This window comes from Propithecus coquereli, unplaced genomic scaffold (assembly GCF_000956105.1).
Source record: "Propithecus coquereli isolate 6110/MARCELLA unplaced genomic scaffold, Pcoq_1.0 Scaffold35, whole genome shotgun sequence".
Lineage (NCBI taxonomy): Eukaryota > Metazoa > Chordata > Mammalia > Primates > Indriidae > Propithecus > Propithecus coquereli.
In genome coordinates this window covers 6963479-6990934 of record NW_012149174.1, presented here as the reverse complement: position 1 = coordinate 6990934, position 27456 = coordinate 6963479, and the positions used below count along the sequence as shown (strand labels likewise).

The 27456-nt window shown below is 50.4% G+C and overlaps 2 protein-coding genes across 4 annotated transcripts in view; both read left to right on the top strand.

Annotated features, from left to right (window-relative positions):
• L3MBTL1 (l(3)mbt-like 1 (Drosophila)) overlaps window positions 1-5325 on the top strand; it is a 30952-nt gene extending 25627 nt beyond the window's left edge. The window contains exon 19 of the mRNA XM_012651228.1: window positions 5191-5325. Within this exon, the coding sequence (XP_012506682.1) occupies window positions 5191-5325 (135 nt within the window). The remainder of the gene's footprint in view (window positions 1-5190) is intronic.
• Window positions 5326-11069: 5744 nt separating this feature from the next.
• Window positions 11070-27456, top strand: part of SGK2 (serum/glucocorticoid regulated kinase 2) — a 23261-nt gene continuing 6874 nt past the window's right edge. The window contains exons 1-12 of one of the 3 annotated variants that reach the window (XM_012651225.1): window positions 11070-11204; window positions 15748-15989; window positions 17157-17218; window positions 18000-18049; window positions 18555-18612; window positions 18776-18859; window positions 19824-19952; window positions 21066-21178; window positions 21465-21501; window positions 22486-22572; window positions 24957-25052; window positions 26036-26191. In XM_012651225.1, coding sequence (XP_012506679.1) covers window positions 11131-11204; window positions 15748-15989; window positions 17157-17218; window positions 18000-18049; window positions 18555-18612; window positions 18776-18859; window positions 19824-19952; window positions 21066-21178; window positions 21465-21501; window positions 22486-22572; window positions 24957-25052; window positions 26036-26191 — 1188 coding nt within the window. In that variant the 5' untranslated portion in view covers window positions 11070-11130. Of the gene's footprint in view, window positions 11205-15747; window positions 15990-17156; window positions 17219-17999; window positions 18050-18554; window positions 18613-18775; window positions 18860-19820; window positions 19953-21065; window positions 21179-21464; window positions 21502-22485; window positions 22573-24956; window positions 25053-26035; window positions 26192-27456 lie in introns of all 3 variants that reach the window. The other 2 variants (XM_012651226.1, XM_012651224.1) reach the window with 2 other exon arrangements.

Sequence of the window (27456 nt, the reverse complement as noted above, 5' to 3'; positions counted from 1 at the left end):
TAGGGCTTCCTTCCAAAGAATACAAACATCCCTCCTGAGCATCCCCCTTTACCCAGGAAACTGGTCTCAGCTGCCCATAGCTTCCCACTCCAGGTCAGGTGCCTGTAAGAAAGTAGCTGGCTTCTCTTTCCCTGGAAGAGGGTCTTTATCTAGGCCCAGCACACCCGGATTGTTCATTTAGTCCTTGTGTAGTGGAGATCCCAAACTCCTCATTCTGGGTCCTTCCTGGCCGTCTCTGTTGGTGACCTTCTTGTCTTCATGTGTGTGCCCAAAGCTGAACTGCCTGTTTCTGATGCCCTCTGGGCAACGTAGAACACATTGAGCTGCCACTGCACTAGATGTTTTTTAATTGAGATAAAATGTATGTAGAGTGAAATGCACACATCTTAAAAGTATAATTACACAAGTTTTATTGAAGGTGAACTCAACACTTTGATTGAGATATAAAACATTTCCATCATACCAGGAAGTTTTCTCACCCCTTTTAGTCAGTCACCACCCCAAAATACAACCACTGTTCTGGCTTCTAGCACTATATATTAACTTTGCCTATTCTTTTTTCTTTTTTTTTCCTCCAATAAAGACCTCAGGAGAAATTTTTATTTATTTTTAAAAATTTTTTTTCTCCACTAATAAGTCTGCCTGTTCTTGAATTCATATGAATGGAATCATATAGCATGTACTCTTTTGGGTCTGTCTCTTTTTGCCCATTGGAATGTTCTTAAGGTTTTTCCATGTAGTTATGTGTACCCATAGTTTGTTTATGCTGAGTAGTGCTCAATTTTATGAATATGAATATTCTCCTGCTAACAAATATTTGAGTTGTTTTCTCTTCCCCTAGATTTGAACCCTATGTTTTTGTTAGCAAAACTTTTTTTTAAAAATGTGCACTAGCTTTATTACAGCCACATCACACTAGTTTGGGGATCATGAAATCCCTGGGTGCTTTTCATGTCAGTTATAGTCAAACCCAGTTTTCCTGTGTGTCCTTATACCACTGGGCTTTTAAAAAATTAATGTAATATAAAACTTTACATCTACCCTATTAAATTTATCTTGTTGGTTTCATAGCTTTATTGTTTTAAATCTTGATTCCATCATCTATGACAGTAAGCCTTTCCAACCTCATACAACGTGCACATTTAATAGCTAAGGCTTCAGTATCTTTGTCCAAGTCTTTGCCATGCATTTAATGAGACAGAAGAACGATATGGTACCCCATTTGAGATCTTCCTGTAGGTTTACAGGTCATAAATCAACACTTTCTAAGCATAGTTATTCAGCCAACTGCAGAATTATGCAAGAGTTAATTCTCCAGCCTGTGCTTGCCTTTGCCTTCTCCCCTTCCTGGGACAAGGGCTTTCTGTCCTAGGAACATCTGCTGTTTCTCTTGGTTCAGCATGGTCTGTGATCGGCCAAGGAGGGGAGGTGTACTGGTGGACCACTAGCATCAAGTGAGTCTCAGAGTGGAACGGGACCTTTGTGGGCTGGTCCACGTCATCAGTGTCCATCCCCAGGGAGCACTATTCTCCAGGGAGTGGGCTTTCTCTGGCTTAACTGAGACTGGACATTCAGGGACACCAGTCAAGATGATCTCCATCCAGAATACAGACCAGTCACCAGAGGGTTGCTTCATGAGTGAGGAATTAAAGCAAAGCAGATAGATGGTCTTACAGGTGGTCTGTACCGGTGGTCCTAAGGGTAGTCTGTCCATTCCTCTCTTAGTTATCTTTATTGTGGCCTTTGTGTATTTGTTTAATGTAAGCAAACCTCTGTGCCTGGCCCAGTATAAGCTTGTATAATACCAAAGTAGATGAGAAGAGGTCCTTGTTCTTAGGGTTCCCCGCATAGTGGGGGCACAGAATTATAAATTGCTGCTTCTGGTGGAGTGTGGTGAGGGTTCTGAGAGAAGCGTGTGTGGGTATCATAGGAGCTCAGAGGAGGAGGAGGACCGAGCGGCCAATGGGCTCTGCTGGCTGTGTGGCCAGATGAACACTGGCTGCTTTTTGCTCCCGGAACGTACCTTTTACTTGGGCTCCTGGTGGACCATACCTTTCTGTTGTGATAACATAGAAGTCTCGTCAATCAAATTTTGGAGGTACTGATTAGATTTTTAGCTTGGCTGATGTTAAACATTCTGCATATGGCTCTCTGGATCTATCTAGATTACCTCAATTTGCAGAAATTCCCTGGATAGGACTCCGCAGCATTGCAGGTCATTGCTTAGGGTGGAGCATTTGGCTCATTTTGTCCATTTTCCTATTGATTTCCTTTATCTTCAAGGTCAGAACATGACCTTTTTCCTGATCATATGTCTCAAAACTCCCCATACATATCAGCACATGTACTATATCTTGTATTTTCTGATGTGATCCCATTGTCCCTTTACGTAGCCTCAAACTGCCAAGTGGGGGTAGGCAACCTGCAGCCTTGGGGCCACATGTAGCCTTCTGGATCCTTGAGTGCAGCCTTTTGACTGAATCCAAATTTTACAGGACAAATTTTAATAAAGGGATTGGTTCTGTGAAGTTTGGATTTGGTCGAGGGGCTATACTTGGGGATCTGGAGGACCACATGCAGCAGATTCCCCACCCCTCTGGATGATGATAAATGAACTCATGGAAGAATCCATACTTAACTCTGCCTGGAGTTCCTTTCCTTCATATTCTGAACTTCAGGATGTCGAAGTCACTTACAGGTGACAGCCTTGACATCTTCCTGGACCAGGCTCTATGATTCAGTGGGACCATCAAGAGGGAACCCCAGAGCCTCACCAGCACAGGTGTCTGGATCTGGGTATTTCTGCACAAACACATCTGCCTGGGCAGCAGAGAGGTCTCTGTAGGTTCAGGGGAGTTGCTTCCTGGGATGGCCACTTGGCTGGCAGGTGCTCCTCACAGCTCTCAGTATTCTGGCTCTTCTCCCCATTGAGGAAGCACTGGAGAGACGTGGAGTGGCAGACTCTGTGAGAACAGGGAGAAATGTACTTATTCACCAGACTCCAGATCTTAGACCTGGGAGGTTCCTTTTCACTTGAGTTGGTCATTTTAGGGTATTTGAAAGGAAGCGTAATGCAGATCATCTCATCAGGGGCATTTGGCTATTAGGCCATTTCTTTCTTTCATTCTTTGGGAAGGTGTTTAGCCATTAGAAGTGCCAGTTTTCAGAGCTTCCTTGGTTAGTGGATAGGAAAGGACCAGGTAACTTTTCTCAGAGCTGCTGGGGGACAGACGTAAGAAGTTTGTTGCCCCCCACCTCATATAACCTCTAAGGTTGCCAGCCTCTCTGAGATACAGGCCTGCTGTCACCACATCCCAGAGATCTTTTTATTTGTTCTTTCAGGATTTACTGAGCACATGCCACATGTCAGATAAGCAGCCCTCTTGTGCTCCTGGAATACAGATGAAGAAATTTACACAATTCAGTGGAGTTTGTTGAACTCTGAGAGCTCTAGACAAGGAGGAAGGAGTGGGCAATTCCGAATGGCGGGAGAAGCATTGGGGTCCAGCATGCTGACAGTGGGAAGGCCTGCCAGGAAGGGGGCCAGGGGAAATAGAGGTCCAAGGAAGAAAACACCCAGTGATTGGGGAAGGGTCTGTCATCCAGTCTGTGGTTCTGGCTGTGAGGAAGGCTCATGTGGAACTGTAGGCAGGGCCAGGCTTGGAGAATATCACCTTCTGAGGTGGATGGATCGTGTCCCTAGGAGTCCCTACCACACTCACCGTAGCTAAGAGCACAGGCCAGCACTTACAATCTAGGTGTGTCTTGAGCAAATTCCTTAGCTTCTCTGCTTTAGTCTTCTCGTTTGTAAAATGGGGGTGATACTAATACAGCTTTGTAGGATTGCTGTGAGAATTAAATTTAGACTTAATATATGACAAGTGCTTAAGAGTAGTGCCTGGCACATAAGAAATAACATAGAAGTGTTCCATTTGCTGTGATTCTTGAGGATTGAGCATAGGAGGATGGCACCTCCTCAAAAATGGGGTCCCGCGGCTTGGCCCCATCCTCCTCCCCAGCTCTTGTCATCCCACTGCCTCCTCTTCAGCTGACTTCTTCCCTCCCTCAGTCTACCCACGTAATGATCTGCTAGAATTGACAGTTGCCAAGTTGCTGTACTTGCTTCACCCATTTTTGGATGACATGATTTTAAATCAATTATAGACAACATGGCGTTTGACCCCTGAGTGCTTGAGCTTGCATCTCTAAAAACTAAGGACTTTCTCACATAACCACAATATTGTTATCCCTAACAAACTGACAGTAACTCCTTTATATTATCCAATACCCCGTATATATTCATATTTCCCCAGTGGTCTCAAAATGTTTTTTGCAGTTTTTGAGCCAAAAACCAAACAAGGCCCACATAATTGGTTTTAGTTTTTATGTCTCTTAAATATCTTCTGTTCTAGAATAGGCCCTTCTCTCTCTCTCTCTCTCTCTCTCTCTTTTTTTTTTTTTCCTTTTTTAATGACATTTTTTAAAGTCTTGAAAAATGTGCTTTTCTGGATTTGTCTCATTGCTTTCTTTGGTGTTGCTTAAATTGTTCCTGTATTTCCTATAAACTGAAAGTTAGACCCAAAGGCTTGGTTAGATTCAGATTAAATTTATCCCTCTGTCTCTCTCTCTGTCTCTCTCTCTGTTTCTCTCTCTCTGTCTTTCTCTCTCCTCTCTCTCTCCCTCTCCCCTGCCCCAGCTTTCAGCAGGAGTTGCTCATAGATGATTCTGTGTACCTCATGCTACGTCATACAATGCACACAGTGTCTGCTTGTCTTGCTGTTAGCAACACTAAGATTGACCATGGGGTCACATGGTGACAGCAGCAGTTTTCTTGAAGCCACTGTCCATGGTACTCAAAAGACATTTTGCAAATACAGATGCTGAAACTCAGACCAGTCAGCAGAAAGAGAAAGAGAGAGAGAGTACGTGTATGAGAACATGGGGAAACCAGTGGCTGTCTTTCTTTCCTTCTCCGTCCCCATTGCTGTCTTCCTTTTTTCCTTTCTCCCTCCCTCCTCCTTTCTCCTCACCCTTCCTCTTCCTCCTCCCTCTTCTTTCCCTCCCCCCACCTCCTTTACACCCATTTTTCTCCCCTTCCCACTCCCCATGCATATCCCCACCTTTCCTTCACCCCTTCCCTGTGAACCTCCCACCTTTTCCACTCTCCACCTCCCTCCCCCAATCCCTCAGATGATTGACGGCGAGGCCTTCCTTTTGCTGACACAGGCGGACATTGTGAAGATCATGAGCGTCAAGCTGGGCCCAGCCTTGAAGATCTATAACGCCATTCTCATGTTCAAAAATGCTGATGACACCTTAAAGTGACTGGGCGAGGGCTGGGCCCTCCTCCTTGCTGGGCCTTCCTCTCCAGCTGATGCTTCCTCCCCGACTTGCGTTCCTCATATCCCCACTGTGCCCCCACCCTCTGTATCTGACCAGGGTTGGTCCTTCCTAGAAGGTGCATGGAAGCGGAAGAGCCCAGGGAGGGTGGGATCCTGGCCCTGGAGTCCTGGGGCTCATTTGCCATCAGGTGCACCAGTGAGGGTGTGACTGGGCCGGGGTGTTATGATAGAGTAGGTTGGAGGCCCTGCCTGTGGTAGCCCCACACCCCCAGCTGACTTGTTTTATTACCAAAGGGTCTTTTTCTTAATGGTTAAGACGAGTCTGGTAGAGCAGAAGTCCTCTGATCTGAGGTCCTTTCCCCTTTTTGGCATCTCCACGCACTTTTCTCTCCTGGGCTCCTTTCCTGCTACCAAGAAGTGACCCTGCCATGAACATATTTACTCCTGAAGTCACCTCCTCCCTTTCTGTCTGCCTGTTTTGCTGCCCTCATTCCTGCTTCCTGGTTTCCTAGGCAGTGCCCCCAGCCAGAACCCACTAGTTCTTCCCCCTTAGATGAATGAACCTCAGAAACATGTTTTCATGTGATCCACTGGGAGTCTCTGGCTGCCTTTCTCCCTTTTGCCCAGAAGCGGGGGATTCTGAGCCAAGATGCCTTCTTAAACATGCCCAGTTCTGGACTAGTTGGCATTTGTGTCCCATGTCAAGTCCTAGTTCCAGCAGAGTAAGCAGGTGGTCAGAGCCTATTTCACAACTGGCAGAGGTTGAGGTTCCACTGATGTTTCCCATACACCCTTCCCATGTTGGGTCTTGGGGGGAGGAAGCCTGGCCAGGAGACCAACCCAAGGGTATGTCAGACAATCTTGGGTCTTTGACCAGAGGGGTAGGTCCAGCAGGCATGGTGGTGCCCAAAGCTGGGCATAGCATCCTCTCTGCAGCTGTTGACCTCAGCCAAGGTATTGCCCATGGGGTGAGGGCCCCAGGCCTGCGAAGCCTCCTGCCATGAGAATATAGCACTCTGTCTGGCACACTACCCCCCATGACATTACATTCGGTCTAGCTCTTAAATGTTTACCACTTGCTCTTGAGAAGTCTTACAAAGACCACTGAAAGTTGGGAGTTGGGAAGGTGAACTCTTCTATCTTTGAATTCTCTAAGTCCCTTAAGCCCTCCTTGCCACTCTCCATCTGTCTTGCACTGCCAGCTGGGTCCCTGCTTGGGCTCTGGGACTTCAACTTCTCTGTCTGGGTGGAGGCCCAGCCTCCACTGAGCCACTGCCAAACCTGCCTCCCAGCCTGGGGGGAAGGGCCAGAGCCCCTGGCAGGAGCCAGCCCCACAGGGAGGTGAGGAGCCACTGCCAAGCTCCTGTGCCCCCAGGTGCTGACATGGGCCTGTAGGGTATGGGGCCAGGGGGTCCTTCCCCAGACCCCTTTTCTCAGTCATGTGAGATGTGTGTCTGTGTGTATGTGTGGCACTCTCAGAAGTGTTTGACAGGGTGCAGATGTAAAACTCAGTGCTGGGAAAATATCAAGGGCTATTGTCATTAAAAAATGTAGCTTTATTTTTTCCTTACAAGTGGGAAACCCAAAGCTCTGCTGATTTCCTGCCATGGCCCAGGAGGGACCCCTCTCTCACACAGGCCAGACAGCTTTTTGAGGACAGCCATTCAGCCCCCCGCTGAGCTCCCACAGGGCTTCAGATGTTCTTTCCCTTTCAACCCTGAGAGGTGGCTTTGAGCACAACCCTCCTGGGAGCTCCTTGGGGTGAAGGTTGGATGTACAGAGGTGGCATTGGTGCCCCCTTGGCCAAGAGTACAGAGAAGCAAGTCTAAGCCTCTCTTTTATCTTAGTTGCCTGGGTGGTGGCAAAACTCATCAGCTCCTTGTCTTCAGTCTGCTCCTCTACAAAGTGAGAGAAGTGCACTGACTTTGTGGTGTGAGGAGAAGGCAGCAGGTACTTAAGACTGGTGCTGTGGGGCCTCACAGTTTCCAAGGAGGGACAGCCTTTGCCCCGCAGATCTGCCAAGCACCTGATGCTTGCCTGTGGGAAAGGCAAGATGGACTGAGGGCATTGGAGAAAAAGTCCCCCGGCCTCTAGACTTTGACGCCTCAGCACTTTCTGCACTGATGTCAAACTCTTTGTCAAGAAACCAAATCATTAAAAAGTGGAAAGAAGTCTGCCTTCTGTGCGCCCCACTGCCCCTTCATCCCCACTCTGTCCCCAGATAAGATCATTGCATCTTGACCTGGGAGCACAGAGAGGGGGAGGGGGTTGGCAGCAGTTCCTACTGCCCTCTGCCCTTTGCCCTCTGCCCTGCTCTCTAGCAACAGGTGCCACTTATATTTTGGCCCCTGGCAGCCTTGCTCTGCGCCTGCTCAGCTCTGGCTTAGGGCAGGGAAGACCTTTCTGTTTAATTTCTGAAGCAAAGAGAATGATCTCAGAGTTTGAAAATGAAGTCTTTTTTGCACTTTCATTCACATGCACTTTGGTGGGATTACATTTTTGTACTTGCCTCTCTTGTGTGCACATGTGCGTGTGTGTATGTGTGTGTGTGTGTGTGTGTGTGTGTGTGTTTTAAGAGGATCTCTGACTTAAGCTGACTCTTGAGGGAGAGTTATAAACAAAATGTTATGTGATTTGTCAGTGTATCAAAACAACTTAAATAAACTTGAACAACTGATGATACATAGCCAGTGTCTGTATCTATTTTTGTGGTAAAACATCCAGAAAACACAAAATGATTATCAGTGTCATTACTGAAGAGACTAAAGTGTTCTCTTTGCTGTTAGTTAGGCGTCTTAAAGAATCTTATTTTTGGCCGGGTGCGGTGGCTCACACCTGTAATGCTAGCACTCTGGGAGGCCGAGGCGGGAGGATTGCTTGAGCTCAGGAGTTGGAGACAAGCCTGACCAAGAGCGAGACCCCGTCTCTACTAAAAAAAAAAAAAAATAGAAAAATTAGCTAAGCACAGTGGTGCGCACCTGTAGTCCTAGCTACTCAGGAGGCTGAGGCAGGAGGATCGCTTGAACCCAGGAGTTTGAGGTTGCAGTGAGTTACAGTGATGCCACTGCACTCTAGCTGGGGTGACAGAGCAAGACCGGCTCAGAAAAAGTGTTTTAAACTGAAAGATGTAAGAACAGCTGTATAAGCTTATTATTTAAACACAAAGAAGCAGCTAAAAGGGAGGAATGGGGCAAGGAACTGGTCACTTCCACCTAGTAATCCTATTTGATTCTGAATTTTGTGTATTTTTTACTTTCTGAAATTTTTTTTTTCCAGAAAGACAATCAGGGCCCATGTCTGATCTGCATGCAAGCTCTGTTGGCCCAAGCATCCTGCTCCCAGCCCACGTGGGCAACAGATTTTTCTGTGCGACCCTGTGCCCATTATTACCTTTGCCTGTGGATAAATCTGCAGGTGAGGGTGGGGCTGGGAGTAGGGCTGGGGCCAGACTAAGGACAGAAAAGCGGGCTGAGGAATGTCAAGGTGGAGGGAATATTCATGGAGGTGTGTTCCTGTTGGTTCAGTCTCTTGCTTCCCCTTCTCATCCCTGGACATATCTGACCTTCATGCCCAGACAACGAAATCCAGCCAGGATGGAAGGGGAAAGAAGAAGGAAGAGAGGAAGTTGGGAGGAGATGCATATCTGCAGTGGCCTCCTGCACGAGTGGCCCTGGCAATTTTCTGCAGCATCGTTGAGGGGAAAGGGCACATTCTAGCACTGCTGGTAGCCATGTCAGTTGGCACAACCTTTTGTAGTAACTTGGTAGATAGGTCAAAATTAACCTACCACTCTCACTTAATAAGAGTTTATCAGACAGAAATACTAGCATAGGGCCACAGGATATTAACACAAATGTTCCCTGCAGCCTTGTTGGTAGTATCCTGAAACTGGTAACAGCCTAAATGTCCATCAGCAAAGGAACAGAGAATGAGCGATAGGGATAGCGAAATTAACCCCACACCATGTATGCGGTATGATGAAGCTGCTAAGAAAAAAAAAAGTCGAATCTTTCTATGTGACATGAAAAGATGTATGTGAGGGAAAAAAGTGAATTGCTGAACAATATATATAGTATGGCTGTTTTTCTGGGAAAAAAATATCTGCAGGTATGTAGACTAGAACATAGAAGTCTGGAAGAACTGTCCCCCTTCAGTTAACAGCAGCTACCTCTGGAAATGAGGTTGAAGATGGGCTGGAGGGGAAGCTTTCACTTTTTACTTGACGTTCTGCTGTAAGTTGGGATTGTTTGATTGCAGTTTATGCAATCAATACCATTGTGTGGGTTTTTTTTAAACCAGCGCTGGGAGGGGAGGGGAGGAGGAGCTTGCTGGAGCAGTAGCAGCAGGAGCTCTGGAGAGGGGCAGGACCCTGGGCGCTGCTCTGATTTGCTCTGTGCACTTGGGCTGCCTCCCCGCTCTGGGTGGGGGCCAGACACATGCTGACTCATGTGTGGGTTGGTGGAGGTGGGGAGTGTGGCCGTACAGGCGCCTCTGGAGCACATTAGAATGACTGGAAAGTTGTAGACAGTTTGAAATAATGTCTTTTGCAGCAACTTGGTTGGAACTAGAGACCATTATCGTAAGTGAAGTATCTTAAGAATGGAAAAACAAACACCACACCTACTCTCTACTCTCTAAAAATTGGGAGCTAATTGATGGGCACACAGAGATGTAAAGGTCATTGGAAATCAAGAGGGGGAGGGGTCAAGGAGGGGAGGAGTAAAAACCAACCAGGTACAATGAACACTATTCGGGTGATAGGCACACTGAAAGCCCCCACTTAAGCATTATAAAAGGTGTCCACGTAACAAAAACATTTGTACCCTCTTAATATTTTGAATTGATTAATTTTAAAAAGGCAATGGAAGCAGCAGTATGAAAGTCAGGCTCTGAGGTGCCTGCTGAGGAGGGATCACTGGGCAGAGCTTTTCTCACCTGTCCAGTGGGCCAGGCCCTGCCTCTGCCCTGAGTTAGAACCCAGGGCAGCTTTGGGTCCACCATGAGAAAACCTTCCTTCCATGCTTGCAGGGGCAAGCTGAGCTCTGGTCCCTGAGCCTCAGCTTTCCGCAGGGCAGAGTGGGGCATAGGTTTCAGCTCAGCTGTGATTCTCCTCCCAGGGCAGTGCCAGAGCAGATGAGCTCTGGGTGGCAGCCTTTGGCTCAACACAACAGGATGCCAGAGGCTGGCTCAGGAGGGAATCAGCTGCCCATCCCTGGAAGTGTCCTTGAAAGGGCTAAACAGAGAGGCTGGTGGCCCCATCAGGGGAGGGGTGGAGGACAGAGTTGTGTGAGACAGGCCCTTCGATTGCCAGCTCTCCAGGTTCTAAGAGAAGGGAAGGTGATTCAGTGGATGGAATCAGGGAGGGCTGTGTGGAAGAGTCAGCATTTGAGCTGGACCTTGAGCGGGGGGTGGGGGTGATTCCAGTGTTGAAAGGGACATCAGAGACCCTCCCTCGAGGCAGAACACACACCATCATTACTAATTCACAGGAGGCTCGGGGAACTGAAGTCACCTGCCCAAGGTCACACAGCTTAAGTTGGGCATTGGCTTTTAAAAATTCAGAGGGTCCCTAGGGCAGGGCTGTCCAGAAGCCAGTGGGTGCAGCCAGCATGGTAATCCAGGTCCAGTGGTTAATTAGTAACAAGAGGGCCCTGAAGCCAGCTCCCAGCTGGCAGGACTGAGAGGTTGAACTTGAGCCGGTTTGGAAGACTGTGCGAATGGGTGACAGGTCGCTACTGACTGGGAAGGTTGCTCTGCACGTCAGGATTGGGTTTCAGGTCAGAGGACCATGCGGAGAGAGCGGAGGGCAGAGCTGTGCTTGAGGCTGCTCCCCAGGACCTCAGCTAGACTGAGAGCTTTCAGGTGAGAGGTTCACCTGTGAGCAGGACACCTGCCTGCTAGCCTATTGGTCTGCCAAATTGACTAACTAGTTACCTAGCTAACCTTTTTCCTAACTACCTACTTTCTTTCCTTCCTTTCTTCCTGTCTGTTTTCTGTCCCCTTTCCCTCCTTTCTTTCCTTCCCTCCCAACTAACTTTGCTTTCTCAGCTGCCTAAATTTCTTCCTCCTTAACTAACCAACTTATATCCTCACTTCCCACTAACTGCATTCCTTCCTAGCTTTCTAACTTCTTCCTGAAATTCCAGGCCTTGGGCTCTGGAGTCAGGCTGCCTGGGTTCAAATCCTAGTTATGTCAGTTATTAACTATGTGTCTTGATCATATGACTTCCCATCTCCATGCCTCAGTTTTCTCTTCCTCAAGGCAGGGATGATGGTAGTTCCTGTCCCATGGGGTTGTAGCAACAAAGTAAGATCAAGCTGGCACTTTGAACTGGGCCGGCAGGTGGAGTGAAGACAGGTGCAACAACAGAGGAGGGGTCGTGGGATCAGGAGGTAGTCTGGCTTCCAGGGAAGGCAAATGAGATCAGACGAAAGGGTTAGCCCAGCAGACCAGGATGGTTGGGGGAATGTTCCAAGGAGAGAGAACTGTGTGACACCACTGCTCCCCACCTCATTCAGCTGGTCCAGGGAGATGTAAGCAGGTCCATGTAGCGATGGGACAGAGAGACACAGTCTAGGCTGCAGCAAGTTAGGGGAGGGACAGGTTTGAGGGCTAAGGAGGGGCTTAGATGCCCCCTTGGGAGTTCACAGGGGCCTCTATAGGTCTGAAGAGTTAGGAGATGATATTGATGCCCAGCCTCTGGCCAGAAAAATCAGAAAGTGGTGCAAGAGAGAAGAAAGCCTTAGGAACTGAGAGGTGCGCAGGTGTGGGGTCACAGTCAAGGTGATGGGGGAGGGTAGCGATGGGCCCTGGGCATGCCTAAGTTCCCACTAGGACTTTGTACTGAAGTATTAACTGCACAGCAATGTCTTGAAAAATTGTACGCAGTAGTATAAAGGTATTATAGAAATAAAAATAACCTAACCCAAGAACCCACTGTTGCCTGGAGGCGTGATCCTCCAGCCTTTTTTGTGTGTGTCCGTGGCTATACACGCCATGTATATGTGCATGTGTGTCTTTTTTTTCTTTTACAGAATTGGTATTCCTAGTACACCTTCCATTTTGAAACTTGCTTTTTTTGCTTGACATTGTATCATGTATATGTTCCTGTTTGATTTATGTAGGTTTATATATCCTTTTTTTGGTTGTGTGATTTTCCATTTTGTATATGCACCGAAATTTATTAATTCATTTCTTGATTCATTAGTCAAATATGTACTGAGCACCTACTGCATTTCAGGCCCTGTGCTAGGTGCTGGCGATTCAATAGCAGCCCTCGTGGAGCTGATGTTCTAGTTTGAGACAAAACCAAATAGTTGCATAAAAGGCATCAGAGACTGTTAAGTGCTACAAGACAAAATATAAAGCAGAAGAAGTGCGTATGGAATGGGCAGGACCAGCATTGTAAAGTGACTACCCATCCTGGTTTGCCCAGGACTATGCTGGTTTTAGCTCTGAAACCCCCAAGTCCCAGACAAACCGGGATGACCTGTCACCTGTAATCAGTACTGGCCTCTCCAAGAGGGGACGTTTAGGCAGAGACCTCTGTGATGTTAGTGGAAACCAACCACGCAGATGCCTGGGGAAGAGTGTTCTAGTCAAAAGGAAGAGGAAGTACAAGGAGTTGGAGGCCAGAGGGTGCCTTTATGTGTTCAAAGGACAGTAAGAGAATGCCAGAGAGGCCGAGGGCGGTCAGGAAGGGGCTGATGGAGGCTGGAGTTTGTGAGCTACCAAGACACATGATATGATTTACATTTTAAAAGACTCACCCTGGCTTTCAGTGGAGAAAGACTGTGGTGGGTAAATATAGGAGCAGGAGCTGGGTGCAGTGGCTCATGCCTATAGTCCCAGCTACTCGGGAGGCTGAAGCAGGAGGATCGCTTGTGCCCAGGAGTTTGAGACCAGCCTAGACAGCATAGTGAGATCCTGTCTCTAAACAATTTTTTTTTTTAAAAAAAGAGAATAGAGAAGCAGGGAGTCAGTGAAAAATCTATTGCAATAATCCATGCAAGTGAGGATGGAAGCCCAGGCAGGGTGCTGCGGCAGCAATGGTGGTGAGCATCAGTGGCTTCTGGATATATTTTGCATGGGATCTCACAATGGAGTGCAGGTGGGGTGAGGGTACAAGGTTTCTAGAATGAATTCCAAGTTGCTGGCTTGAACTTGTGAGCAGGGGGTAGTGCCACTACTGAGCCAGAAGACTGAGGGAGGAGCAGGCTGGGACAGACTGGAAGGAAATGTGAGGGAAAAACCTTTGTTTTGTTTTGTTTTTTGTTTTGTTTTCTTTTTGAGACAGAGTCTCGCTCTGTTGCCCGGACTAGAGTGCAGTGGCATCATAGCTCACAGCAACCTCAAACTCCTAGGCTCAAGCGATCCTCCTCCCTCAGCCTCCCGAGTAGCTAGGACTACAGGCATACACCACCATGCCCAGCTAATTTTTTCTGTTTTTAGTAGAGATGGGGTCTTGCTCTTGCTCTCACTGGTCTCGAACTTCTGACCTCCAGCAATCCTCCCACCTTGGCCTCCCAAGTGCTAGGATTACAGGTGTGAGCCAGGCCTGCAAAACCTTTGTTTTGGACATGTGAAGACTGAGATGTCACTAGAAATCTAACTGGTGAATTGTCGAGGAAGCATTTGGGTATATAGGTCCAGAGTTCAGGAGTGAATTGGAACTAGAGAGATAAATTTGAGAACTGCGGAGTATAGTTGGTTAAGCCACTAAACTGGTTGCAATCAACTAGGGGACAAACGTAGACAGAGGTCCAAGGACAAAGCCCTGGGACAGGCCCGTGTTTAAGGATTTAAAAAAGGAGATGAACCCAGCACAAGAGGTGGAGAAAGCAGTCAGTGAGCTAGAAGGAAAGCCAGGATCTTCCAAGGCCAAGTGGGTAAAGTGAGTGTGCCAGATCCTTTAGAGAAGCTGAGTAAGATGAGGATGAAGAATGCATCACTGGCTTTGTCACGTGAAGGTCACTGGTCCACAGTTTCATTGGAGTGTTGGGATGAAAGCCTCTGGAATGGGCTCAAAAGAGAAAAGGGAGAGGAGTGGAGATGATGAGTCCAGACAACTCTTTCGAGAAGTTTAACTGAAAAGGGGAACAGAGGAATGGGACAGTATCTGGACACGGTGTGCAGTCAAGAGGGAGGGCTGTTACAGCCGCAGATATTCCGAAGTGCCCGGTGGTGGGACATTCAGGTGACTGTTGTCACTATCATTTACTGTTATAAATAGTACTGCTGAATGAAGGCCCCATCAGGGTCTTGTTTTTGAAAAGAAATGTCCTTGTTCTGGGTGCGTATTTTGTCAACATGACATCCTGCTGATCGTGTATTTGTCCACCATTTCTGTTTTGTTGAAAGATAGAAGGCTCTGACATTGTTCACTCAGGTGTCCTTTGGCCAGCACTTCCAGGTCCCCTGCATTTCAGAGCCTGCAAAGAACCCCTGAGGCTACTTGGCTCAATTCCCACCCTGACCAACCTCCTTGGCCCCAGCCCCATGGCTCCTCCTCCTGGAGTGGTGCAGCCACACCGAAAGTTCCAGAAGGGCAGAGGCTGTGTTAGGCCCATCAAATCCTTCATTCCCTAGAATACCTGCCCATCTCTTTGAGCTCCTGGGGAGAAGAAGGGTCCCCGTGAGTCCCTAACGACTATTCCAGTCAGCAAGGCCTTCATGAGTCAGGGTGGCCGCTGGAACCCTGCTTCTTACACCGCAGGAGAGCTATGGGCCAACTGGGCCTGCCCTGAGGACCGGGCCAGAGCCCTTTAGGGGCCAAGAGGAAAAGGCCTGAAGGGCCAGGTGCTCAGTAGTCAAAGACCAAGGCAGCCGGACTCAGCCAGACACCAGGCTCCTGGTTCCTCTGAAACATCTGCAGGTCTTGGGCAATGGAAGGCTCTCAGCCACCATGGCTGAGGTCTGTGGGACCTCATCTACACCCCAGACGGTCTTTACCAGGCCTGCATAGGCCTCAGGGATCTTATCTTCTTACAAACAGCCCCCTACACATGCACACACCCACTCACACAGAAATTTACTGATACACACCAGTATGAACACAGACACACCATGACGTACCTATTTACAAACAACGTGGTTTGTGTGTAGGTACGTCACACTACGTATGCTGAGAAACACAATGGTGCACACAGTCACTGTGCACATACACTGACATAAAAGACAAACGTGGCCACACTGACACATACATGCAGTCTTCTATACAAACTCACACACCGCCATAAATACCTGAAATACGGAGCCACACTGACACACCAGACAGACACACTGAAGCACATCTGTGCACACCACACACACCCTGGCCTGCACAGTCACACACATTCTAGCAAGCCCCAAGGTCTCCAGGGCTCTCCTGGGGCTGTTGCCCACCCCCTCCACTCCACCCCTCAGGGGAGATGACGTCCCCGAGGGAACAGAGGTCTCCCGTCCTATCTTAAGTGCTGCTGGATCCCGCATGACGTCAGCCAGCCCCCTCGCTGCTGCCGGGAGCCGCGAGCTCTGTGCTGGGGCCCGGCCGGCACCAGGCACGGACACTTCAGCCCTTGTTGGGAAAACAGAGAGAGGCTCTCTTGTCCACTGCCTGTCTTCAGCTCCAACTGCTGGTTCTCCCAGAGGCTTCTCAGGCTGTGCAGGTACGTGGAGCCAGGGAGGGCAGGGCCTGGCAGCAGGCCATCAGGGTCAGCCCAGGAGAGGGTGTGGCAGTGTGGTGGGCTGTCTGCAGGGGCTCAGGCTGATGGCATTGGCTGGAGCCACGCTGCATGGCCTATTTGGCAGTTCTACAGCTTTCTATCTTAGGGCTTCGCAGGAGGGGGATCGCTTCCCATCTCCTTCACTTTCTCTGTTTCCAAGGAAGCCATGTGGGGGTGCATCTAGGAACCCCCTTGTAAAGATGGGCAGTTTCTAGCCAGAGAGGCTGGGCTGCAGCCCAGGCCCCACAGGGGGCCGCGCCGGTGGTCTTGGGATATACAGTGCCCAGCAGTCCCTGCGAGTAACTGGGCTCTCAGATGAGATCTCTGCTCTTGGCCTTGGCTTTCCAAGTAAGGATGAGGCTATGGGACCCCAAATACTCTGAGCCGGGGTCTGGGCACCCTGGCCTCCTCCACTGGAGTTGAGGGCAGTGGGCAGGGAAGACACTGTGCTCCTGGCTGCATAGAACAGCTGGTCACACCCTCTGCTGTTTGACCTCAGATAGACCCTGGCCAGTCTTGGGTCACTCTGTGGCTCTGGCCCAAGGCCCCCAGGTCAGCTTCCATTCCTGTGGCAAGGAGATAATAGTGAACACGGAGCCCAGCTGGGACTGTTCACAGTAATTCAGGGTTGCCAACACGCCTGTATGGAAGTCTGGGAGCCTAGCCTGCCCCTCACATATTGTGTGGCCCTAGGAAAGTCCTTTACTAGGCCTCAGGCTCCCCACCTGTGAAGTGAGGGGAAGGGTCCAGACTTCATGCCCTGCAAGGGTCCTTCCAGCCCTGGCCATGTCGGACTCCTGGAGCTGCCCCAGCTCACAGGGGTCTTGCTGCCCTGGATGTCCCCAATTCTTGAAAAGACAGTCTGGGAGGGACCACACCCCTCCAGCCCTCTGGATATGTTTGGTTAAAGAGGTTGGGTCCAGGAGTTGTCACTCCTTGTCCCATCCATGCAGGGGTTGCTGGCCCCTGGGGTAGGAGATGGCTCAGGCTGCAGCAGGTGTAGGGGTTGAGGAGGACTGAGAGGACAGTGGTGCCTGAAGTCCTCCTAGAGGGGTGACGTTAACTCACCAACACCAGCTCTCTCATGCCTGCTGTTCCCTGTGCCCCCAGAGAGCCCACCTGATCACCGCCACAGAATGGACTCTAGCCTGGCCGGGGCCCCCAGTCCACAGGTGAGTGGCTCTTGGTCTCCCACCCGTCACCAGGGGGCTCCATAGAGAGGCCGAGGACCTATGGAGACACCAGCCAACCCCACGGGCTGTCCCAGACCAGGACTGGGGGCCAACAGGGGCCACCGTGAGCACACAGGATTGGGCCTCTCACAGGGTAAAGAAAGAGGAGACGTGAGCAAGGGCTTCAAGAAATAGATGGGCTTCTTTCTTTGAGGAACCAAGATGTTCTCTCTTACTTCTTAGGATCTAGGTTAAAGGATAATCTCATCAAATTGTTAGAAACAACTTTAAAAAGAAGAGTAACAAATATTTTATTCACATATAGATAGCTTGCACTGTGAAAAAAGTGTTATATTAAAAAGAATCTGAATTTTTTGAAATTATATGGTCGGTAAAAAAAAAAAAAAAAAAAGTCCATGGTGTAGAAAAGCCATGGGCTTGGTGGTGAGGACACCCGGGTCCTAATCCCAGCCCGGTTACCTGTGAGACCCTGGACAACTCCCTGGGCCTGTTTCCTCACCTGTACAACTGGCACAACAGCCAGCAGCCTCCCAAGGCTGTTGTGCAAAGCAGGTAAGATGGTGGATGGGTGGTGGGTGGTGGGGTGGAAGGGTGGGTAGGTGGGTGGAAAGGAACAAGGAAGGAAGGAGAAAAGAAGGAAGAAAGCCTAGGAGAGTTGTTGGAGAAGGGATCAGGGCCCAGCTGGGGGCAGGGGGGGAGGGAGGGGCCCAGGGAGTAGGGTCTTGCTGATCTTAATCAACTCTTTCTTTACTGTCTTTAGCCCTCCAGGGCCAATGGGAACGTCCACCTGGGGCCTTCAGTCAACCCAAAGTGAGTTTGGGTCTCTCAGGGAACTTTCTTACCTGGCTCCCCTCATACCTGGCTCCCTAGCCTAAGAATAGAATCCAAGTTCTCTGGTCTAGTGTTCGAGACCCTCTGCCATCTGGGCCCAGGACAGTCCCCCAGCTTTACCTCCCACGAATTCCCCAGCCTTTGCCCTTGCTGAACCTGCTGCCTGCATCGTTAGCAACTCCCACCCTTCAGGCCCTTCTCAGGGTTTGGGGGCCAGATCCCTGCCTTCTCTGCAGGTTATCTGGTTTTATCTCCACCTTCTCGGTTGTTAACCTGAACGTGAGCTCCCCTGGGGCAGCGGGGAGTCTTACCAGCCCTCTCTTGGCTGGGAGAACACTGCGTTCTTCAGGGGCAAGGACACGTGGCTCCTGGAAGGCTCCTTGCATTTCCCAGCTCTACAGATAAAAAGAAGCCAGGGTTTGTTCTTGGGTGCCAGGTTTCTGGAGCTCGACAATGCTGATCAGAGTTTTCCCTCTTCCCCCAGTGCCAGGCCCACGGACTTCGACTTTCTCAAAGTCATTGGCAAAGGGAACTACGGGAAGGTGAATGACTTGAGGAGGGTGGGGGGCCCGGCTCTCCTTGCTGTGCCTCCTCCAGCCCCTGCCTGCCATGCACCGGCAGACGGAAGCAGGGTCAGCAAGAGGCCTTAAACCATCGGGAAGTCCAAAGTCACCCACAAGGCCTTGCATTTGTGCTTCTGCTCAGGTCCTACTGGCCAAGCACAAGTCCGACGGGACGTTCTATGCAGTGAAGGTGCTGCAGAAAAAATCCATCTTGAAGAAGAAAGAGGTACTGAGTTTAGGCACAGACATTTCCTCTCCTGCTTCTCCACCCCCAGCCTAGGGTGGCTTCCAAAGATGGGTCCCACCTCTGAGGGTCCTTGAGTCTGGGTACAGAGGTGGTCGCAGTGGCAGGTGAGGGAAAGGGGATGCCCAGGAGGCTGAGTCTTCTCAAAGAAGGCAGGCTAAGCCACCTCGCCCATGGGGCCTTCAGGAAGACCTGTCCCGGCCTCTGCCTTCCCCTAGGAAATACAGGGCCCCACAGTGGACAAGTCTTCTGCCCTCTGCAGGTGCCAGGCTCACCAACAGTGCAGTGTGGGTCATGTGCTATACTCTCCAAAGGCCCTCCAAGCCAAGGCCATCCTGGATTGCTTGATGCCTCTGCTGACTTGAGTCCCTGTAACAACCAGCCCCATTAATAGGACAGAGCAGGCCCAGGGAGAGGACCGACTGTGAAGTCAGGGGACTCAGGAAAGAGAGTGATTAATGTTAACGAGGACATCGTGGGGGTGGGAAGAGGAGGTCTTCCTGAGGAAGGCAGCCTTGCAGCTGGCCTTGAGGGTAGGATTCCAGTGGTCTGAAAAGAGGGTGGGACGTCTAGGCAGGGGAAATAGCACAAGCAAAGGCATGAACGTGGATCATGCCAGGCTTCTTTTCCCTCAGAGGTTTTCCTTGGGACTCATTTATGTCATCATCATATATGCTTTGCTTTTCACCCTGGGGGCAGGGGCTCCAGGGACTGGAGCTGCACCCACATGGAGAGGCTAGGGGTGAGGCTGACCACACTGAGCCCTGAATATTAGGCAAGTCGCCTGGGCCGAGCTCTGAGGGCAATAGGGAACCATAATGGGTATTTGAGCAGGGGCAAGAGAAAGTCCTGGGCAGGACAACTCCCACCAGCAAGGCTGTGTGGGCTGTGCCAGGAGTTGTGGAGGGCTGCGACATGGCCCCCTGTCTGTGTGACTCCACAGCAGGGCCACATCATGGCGGAGCGCAGTGTGCTTCTCAAGAATGTGCGGCACCCCTTCCTCGTGGGCCTGCGCTACTCCTTCCAGACACCTGAGAAGCTCTACTTTGTGCTGGACTATGTCAATGGGGGAGAGGTGAGTGGGCCCAAAGGAGGCTTCCCTGGACCGGCTCTTGGCTGGGAGCTATCCAAACCACATGCCCACTGCGTGAAAGTTCTGGAATGATCTCAGCTCATCCTTACAACAGATACATTTTGTAGCTAAAGAAACGGAGGCTGAGGGAGTGAATCACTTGCTCAAGGCCACCCAGCCCGTACCTGGTGGAGCCAGGATGTGAATGCAGGTCTGTCAGGCTCCCATGGCGCTTTCTTGGCTCCTCCATCCATGTTGCCCACAGACCCTTTGACAGACCTGGGAAATGTCAATGCCAAGAGGCGCTCTGCGGTCAGGATGCCCAGTGCTCCCATTTTATACCGCAGGCCACAGGGTGGGATTGACCAGTCACTGTGGTAAACAGAGACCCAAGGCCACCTGGTGGCTCAGAAGCCCAGGTGGGACAAGCAGGGCACCCTCCTGGACTTCACTCGATCTCTCTGAGCAAGATGGCAAAGTCTAGTGGGGCTCCCCTCTGTGACCCCAGATTTAGCCTGAGTGACCTCATGCCTTTCAGTCTGATGCCCAGAGGGAGTTTCTGTCCTGCATCCCTAAGCGAAGTGCTTTCCATGCCCGCAAAATAGACCAAAGTTGTTGGCCCACAGGTATCTCTAACCTGGGCTCAGTTTGATGGCCATAATCATCTTACCACCTGGATTGGAGGAAAAGCACATCTCTGAACCACCCGGGGTTCAAATCTCAGCTCTGCCAATTACAAGCTACGTGACCTTGGGCAAGTCACCTAACGGTTCTGACCCCTGCCAGTTTCCTCTTACATGAAACTGGCATGATATTTGGACCTTGAAGGTTGTTGTGAGGATTAAATGAACTAAGAGATGTAAAAGGGCCTGACTGGGAGCCTGGAACACAGTAGGCGTTTAATTGACGCTAATTAATCTCTTCTCCTGCTGACACTTTGGACACTCAGGACTGCTGTGTGGGGCAGGCGCCAGCATGCTCTGTTTGGTAGGAATATATGGCAGCTCGGAGAGGGGTGACGTGGTCAGCTGCACAGGGTGGGGTCCTAGGGACCCTGCCCTGCACTCTAGGAGCTGGAGCCCCCGGAGCTCCTCTCACACGCCTCCTCCCCTCCAGCTCTTCTTCCACCTGCAGCGGGAGCGCCGGTTCCTGGAGCCTCGGGCCCGCTTCTATGCTGCAGAGGTGGCCAGCGCCATTGGCTACCTGCACTCCCTCAACGTCATTTACAGGTGAGGCATACCTGCGGCTCAGAGCCAGGCCCGGGCCCTTCTTGTTCTAACAGCCAGAGGTTGTACAGACCCCTAAATCCTGATGGATCCCAGTGACCTTGAGCCTTTGTTTGGGATGGAGTTGGGGGCTGCTCTTTCCTAGATCCCGGTGCCCAGCGTCCCTGGGCTCTTCCTCTGCATCTTGGGAGCCTCCACCTGTGGTCCTCCTGCTAGGACCCTGAATCTCCAACTCTCCTCACACTAGATGGCTGAGAACCATAGGGCTCTTTTCTTTTATTTTCTGCAGGGACTTGAAACCAGAGAACATCCTCTTGGACTGCCAGGTTGGTGTGTGTATGGACATGGCTATACGTGTGTGCTGACCATGAGTCTGTGCTCATGGGTGTATGTGCATTGTACATGAATGCATCTGGGTAGAGGATACATTCAAGTATGTGTGTGCACGTGTGCCCATGCACGTGTACACACATGTGTATGTACATTGCGTGCACATGAGACTGCAAATGTGTATGTACGTGCAGACATGTGGACGAGGTCTGTGTGGGGCAGGAAGAGTGAAGTGGAGGCTAGTGGATTTCATCTTAGACTGGGTTCCCTGGAAACAGACCCTGAGATGGTGAGGCGAGAGCAGAAGGTTAACTGGGGAACGCTCTTGAGAAATAAAATACCTTTAAGGGAGTGAAGAAAACAGAATTGGGTAGAGGAGTAAGCTCACGTGCATCGCGGTTACAAGTGAGGCCTCATCTGATCTCCCTGGGGTGGAAAGGGCCTGAGCTGGGATGGCTCCTTAGGACTGTCCCACACTGGGACAAAGAGGCTGGGCCTTCGTGCCCCTACATGGACCAGTCACTGGATGTGGATTGCTCCTGGGGAGAGGGCATGACTTTGGGTGAAGGCAGTGTCCTCGCAGCAGGAGATGGGCATGGCAGCTTCGGAAGAGCGGATCTGGGCAGAACCTGGGAGTATCCATTCACTCCACCTCCCCGCCCAGCTACCACAAGGCCTAGTTGCTTTCTGAGTCCCCAGCCCTCTGTTAAGGGGGTTGCTGTCCAGCAAGGACATCCTGGAACTGCCGCTGTTGTAGGGGTGGGTCTGAGACTATGACGAGCTGGGAGCAGACAGTGAAATGCTGGGTTCCCTGTGCTGCCCCGGGAGCCCTGGGTCTGAGGGGAGCCTCCGGCCTGTGCCTGGGCATCAGGTCCTACTACTGCTGCCCTGGGGTGTGGCATCTGGTCTTTAGGGTTAGGCCTGGCCATACCCTTGGCTTAGACCACCCTCCTGTCCCTACCCACCCCCCTCATCCTCAGGGACACGTGGTGCTGACCGATTTCGGCCTCTGCAAGGAAGGTGTCGAGCCCGAGGAGACCACGTCCACGTTCTGTGGTACCCCAGAGGTAAGCGTAAGCACCCCAGAAGAGGGAAGGTCAGAGTGGCTAGGACCACAGATCTTGATTAGAGCCAACAGGTTACAGCTGAGGGGAAGATCCTGATTAGAGCCAACGGGTTACAGCTGAGGGGACTCACTGTTTTGACTCGAGTGCTTCCCCTGAGCTGGCTGTGCACGAAGCCTTGGTTTCCTCATCTGTGTAATAATAAGGACACCAGCCCTAGGGCTGCCAAGACCCAGCCAGCTAGCTGCCAGTGAAGCTCCACAGCAATTCTGTTGTCCAACAGAAACAGAGACGCAAGCCACGTACACAATTTAAAATTTTTCAGCAGCCACATTTAAAAAGTAAAAAGGCCAGGTACAGTGGCTCATGCCCGTAATCCCAACACTTTGGGAGGCCAAGATAGGAGGATCACGTGAGGTCAGGAGTCTGAGACCAGCCTGGGCAACATAGCAAGACCCTGACTCTAAAACAAATTTAAAAATTAGCCGGGCATGGTGGCACACACCCTGTAGTTCCAGCTACTCGGGAGGCTGAGGTGGGAGGACAGCTTAAGCCCAGGCGTTCAAGGATGTACTCTAGCCTGGGTGACAGAGTGAGACCCCATCTCTAAAAAAATAAATAAATAAAAAGTAAAACATAACCGTTGAAATTAATTTTAATGATATATTTTATTTAACCCAGTATATCCAAAACATTCTCATTTCGACATACAATCCTATAAAATTGTTGAAATATTTTATTATTTTTTTTCTAACGAAGTCTTTGAAATCTGGCATGAATTTCAATTTCACTTACAGCCCATCTCACTTTGGACCAATCACATTTTAAGTGTTGGATAGCCGTGTGGCTGGTGGGTGAAGTCCATGTGCAGCAGAAGGGCCCGGCCTAAGAGTCAAGATCAGGGCCTGCGAGTGCAAAACACAGGTCCACCTTCTTCTTTCAGAGCCTGGAGGGTTAAAATTTGCAGGTCTCAGCAGTAATTCACACATCCATCTGTCCTGCCAAGGCCTCCCTGGAGCCCTAGAGTTAAAACCTTTCCTTGAACTCCCACCAGTCTTGGACCTTGGGCCCGAAGGGGTCCCCCAGTGGCTTGGACAGGCGTCAGCGTGGGGGTTGGAGGGTGGAGGCTGCAGACTGGGAAGCTCCTCCCCACCTGGCACGGGACAGGTCTTCAGCTGCTCTGTTTTTCTCTGCATGCTTAAAAAGCCGGGTCTTGGATCTGATGGGCTCCTCCATTTGGTTCTTAGGTAGAACCCTAGAACCACCTCTGAGCAGGAGCCAGTGTCCGTGTTTGTATATGGGGGTGCTGTTTGCTGGACACAGCTGGCCCCCATTGCCTGACAGCCCCCAGCTATCCCTCTCCTGGACGCTGCTAGGGGCGGGGAGTAGATGATGTGGAACCCAGGCTCGTGTAGGAGACTTGAGGCCCCAACACTTCACCTTTTTCATGACTCGGCACTGCTGTGGTGCCGGGGAGCACAGACAAGGTTGCTCCCATCGTCCGAGGGCCTGCACCTCTGTTAGCACATATCTTACAACAGCCCCCAGGAGGGATTCTGCATCCGCATTTCATGGCTGAGGAAACCAAGGTTCTGGGAGGTTAAATGACCTGCCTGAGACCACACTCCAACAAGGCTCAGGACCGTGTGTCTCTACCCTTCCCCAGACCCACACAGTCTCTCAGGGTGGCTTTGCTTGTGACTGAGACCCCTCTCCCAAGGGCAGAGACACCAGGCTAAGAGGTCATCAAGTCCTTTTTGGGCAGGAATCAAAGCTCTGCCTCGGGTTTTCTCCTGGTGCAGGGCATGGATGCACGGTGTGCATCCATCTGTCGGTATGTCACCTCCTCTTCCCTCACCCTGGCCTCTGTCACTAAGGTTTCCAGCACAAGTGTGAGCCACATTTACTTACACTTTGTCCATCAGTGTCCCCGCTGCACTATGAGAGCTCCCGGGGCTTTCCTGCACCCAGGACACTGGGAGCCCATTGGATGTCTTTGTGCAATCAGAAAAAGGCACCTGCTCCAGGCAGACTAGTTAGAAAAAGCACCCCTCTAAACAAAAAGTTGCCAGGCAGACCTCTGAAGTAAGGTTGTGGCTTGGCGAGTGGATCACAGCCAGGCTTGCAGGCCCCTTTACCCCTCGGCTGTGCTTTTGTGTGGTTCACAACATGTACAATGGTACAGGGCGGTCCTGCCTGGTCTCTTCCACATCCCCAGCACATGGCAGGGGGCCGTGCACAAATGGTTGCGAAACGAACACGTGCAGAGCCACGGGGATGTCACAGCAGGATCAGCCCTCCCTGATCTTCCTCCGAGTGCCTTGTTTACAGATGGGGCAAACGAGGCTGGACAACTTGTTTCATACAGGTGTGTTTCCTTCTTACAGTACTTGGCCCCAGAAGTGCTCCGTAAAGAGCCGTATGACCGGGCGGTGGACTGGTGGTGCTTGGGGGCAGTCCTCTATGAGATGCTACACGGCCTGGTGAGTGGCGTGTAGCCATCTGCAAGGGACATCTGGCTCTGGGGTGAGCTAGGGGTGGGTCTCTCCCGAATGTGGTCTATGCAGCTCTGCTCGGGGAACTGAACAAGACATCTCTTCCTTCCAGGCTAAAAGAGATGATGCCAAAGTGATATGAGGATTATATATATTTTTTCAATAATGTTAGCTTAACACTACAGTTTACAACACACTGTCTCACCGTGGGTGCCTCAAAATAGCCTTTGGAGGTTGACACTGCTGGAAATGGAGTTATTTTTAGTTTACTGAGAGGGAAACTGAGGCCAAGAGAGGTCACATCCCAATAAATTGTGGAACCAACCTCTAGGCCACACCGCTTTACTCTGGGTGGTTTCACCCACATAGCCTGCTGCGTGAAGGAGCAGGCTAGGGGGAGTTGGGAGGAGGAACAGCTGGCAGAGGTGTGGGAGGAAGAGCAGCAAGAAAGAGAAGTGGACCCTGAACACGGCTGGGGCCTGGCTCTCTTCCCAGCCACGTGCACGTAGTTGCTCTGAGACTTGTCTTCGCATGTGGAAAATCCCAGCCTCTCTCGAAAGACAGTTATGAGACTGGGGTGAAATGATGAAGGTGAGAGAGCAAACTTGGCCAGGTGTGAAGTTGCTGCACAAGCTGGATTAAGAGAGATGGGCCGGGGTTGCTCTGCATGTTCAGTGCTAGAGGGAGAGGGAGAGAGAGAGAGAGAGAGATGGGCCAGGGGATGCTCCCAGGAAGTCCGCAAGACTCACACTGGCGGGGAGAGACTTCTGGCCTTCCCAGCAACGCTCTCCACGGTGCTGGAGCCTGAAGGTCCTGTCTCTCTCGTCCACCATGTGAGCCACAGCACAAGACACAGGGCTGGCAGAATCCTCCCAGCTGCCCAGCTTGCTCCAGGTCTCCCTGAGCCTGTGCCCGCTCTCTTGTGGGTGATCCTCCAGCTGCTCTCTCTCTTTCTCTCTCTCTCTCACCAGCCGCCCTTCTACAGCCAAGACGTGTCCCAGATGTATGAAAACATTCTGTACCAGCCACTACAGATCCCTGGGGGCCGGACAGTGGCCGCTTGTGACCTCCTACAAGGCCTTCTCCACAAGGACCAGAGGCAGCGGCTGGGCTCCAAAGCAGACTTCGTAGGTGACCTGCCAGCGCAGCACTGGCCCCTTGTGTGGCTCTCAGTTTCCTGCAGAGGCAGCTCAGAAGCACCTTAACATGTGTCCTCCAGCTCTTTAAAAACCAGACGCTACTAACTATTTCATTTGGAAATTCACTGCTGCTGCTAGCTGACTACTTTCTTTAGTTCTCTTGGTCGATTGATATTTATTGGGCACCTGCCATGTGCAGGTTATAGAGCTTAGTGCTAGGGATTCAATAGACTGGGTCTCTGCCCTTATTAAGTGTGGGGGTGGGGGGATGACAAAAAGAAACATTATATACCATTATCATAAAGTGTGACAAATGTCAGAAAGGAAATGAACAATGAGCTGAGATAGACAATGATGGGAGGGGGACAAATTCACACCAGTGTGATCAGAGAGGTCCTCTCTGAGGAGGTGACAATTAAGCTGAAACTTCAAGGATGAAGGAGCCAGTCATGCATAGAGCTGGGCAAAGGCACCCCAGACATAGGGCATAGCACATGCAAAAGTCCTGTGGCAGGAATGAGGAGCGTGATAAGCTTTAGGGGGTTTTGAGCGGGGGAGCAGCATGACCCAATGTAAGTTTTTAGAAGATTCCTCTAGCTTCTGTGCAGAGAGTGGACTGGACTTGCTTTTTACAAATATCTGAGCACTTCTTCCTTGCCAGATCCCAGGCTGGACACCTGGGATACAGAGATAAATAATTCATAGTCCGTTCCCTTAACAAATTCATTATACTTTTAAAGCACTTAAAGTTACTTAAAGTAGTACTTTAAAAATAATCTTACATTAACACCTGTGAAAGCAAAGGAAAAAAAATCTTACGTTCTTTATTCAACACAAGATAATCTGGATTTTTAAAAAGAAGGCCACAGTACTTTTTTTCCCTAGAAGTTTGTTTTCTTTTGTAGCATCCCAGTGGTTCAGATGAATAGACTATGACACGGACTCCCTGGGTTCACATCCCTCCTCCACCACTGTCTAGTTGCAAGACCTTGGGCATATTGCTTAATTTCTCTCTGTGAGCCTCAGTTTCCCCATCTGTAATAATAAGAAGATTGAATGAATTAACATACACAAAGCACCTAGACCAGTGCCGAGCACACAGTAAGTGCTTGTTGAATGTTTGTACCAAGAGCCCTGCATGCCACGCACTGTGAAGTGTGACATTTAGTGTGACGTTTGCCTGCCTATCCCTGGCCAGCTTAAAGAACAGGGGCTTCCATGAAGATAGGTCCCCTCCTTCCAAGTGGAGGTTT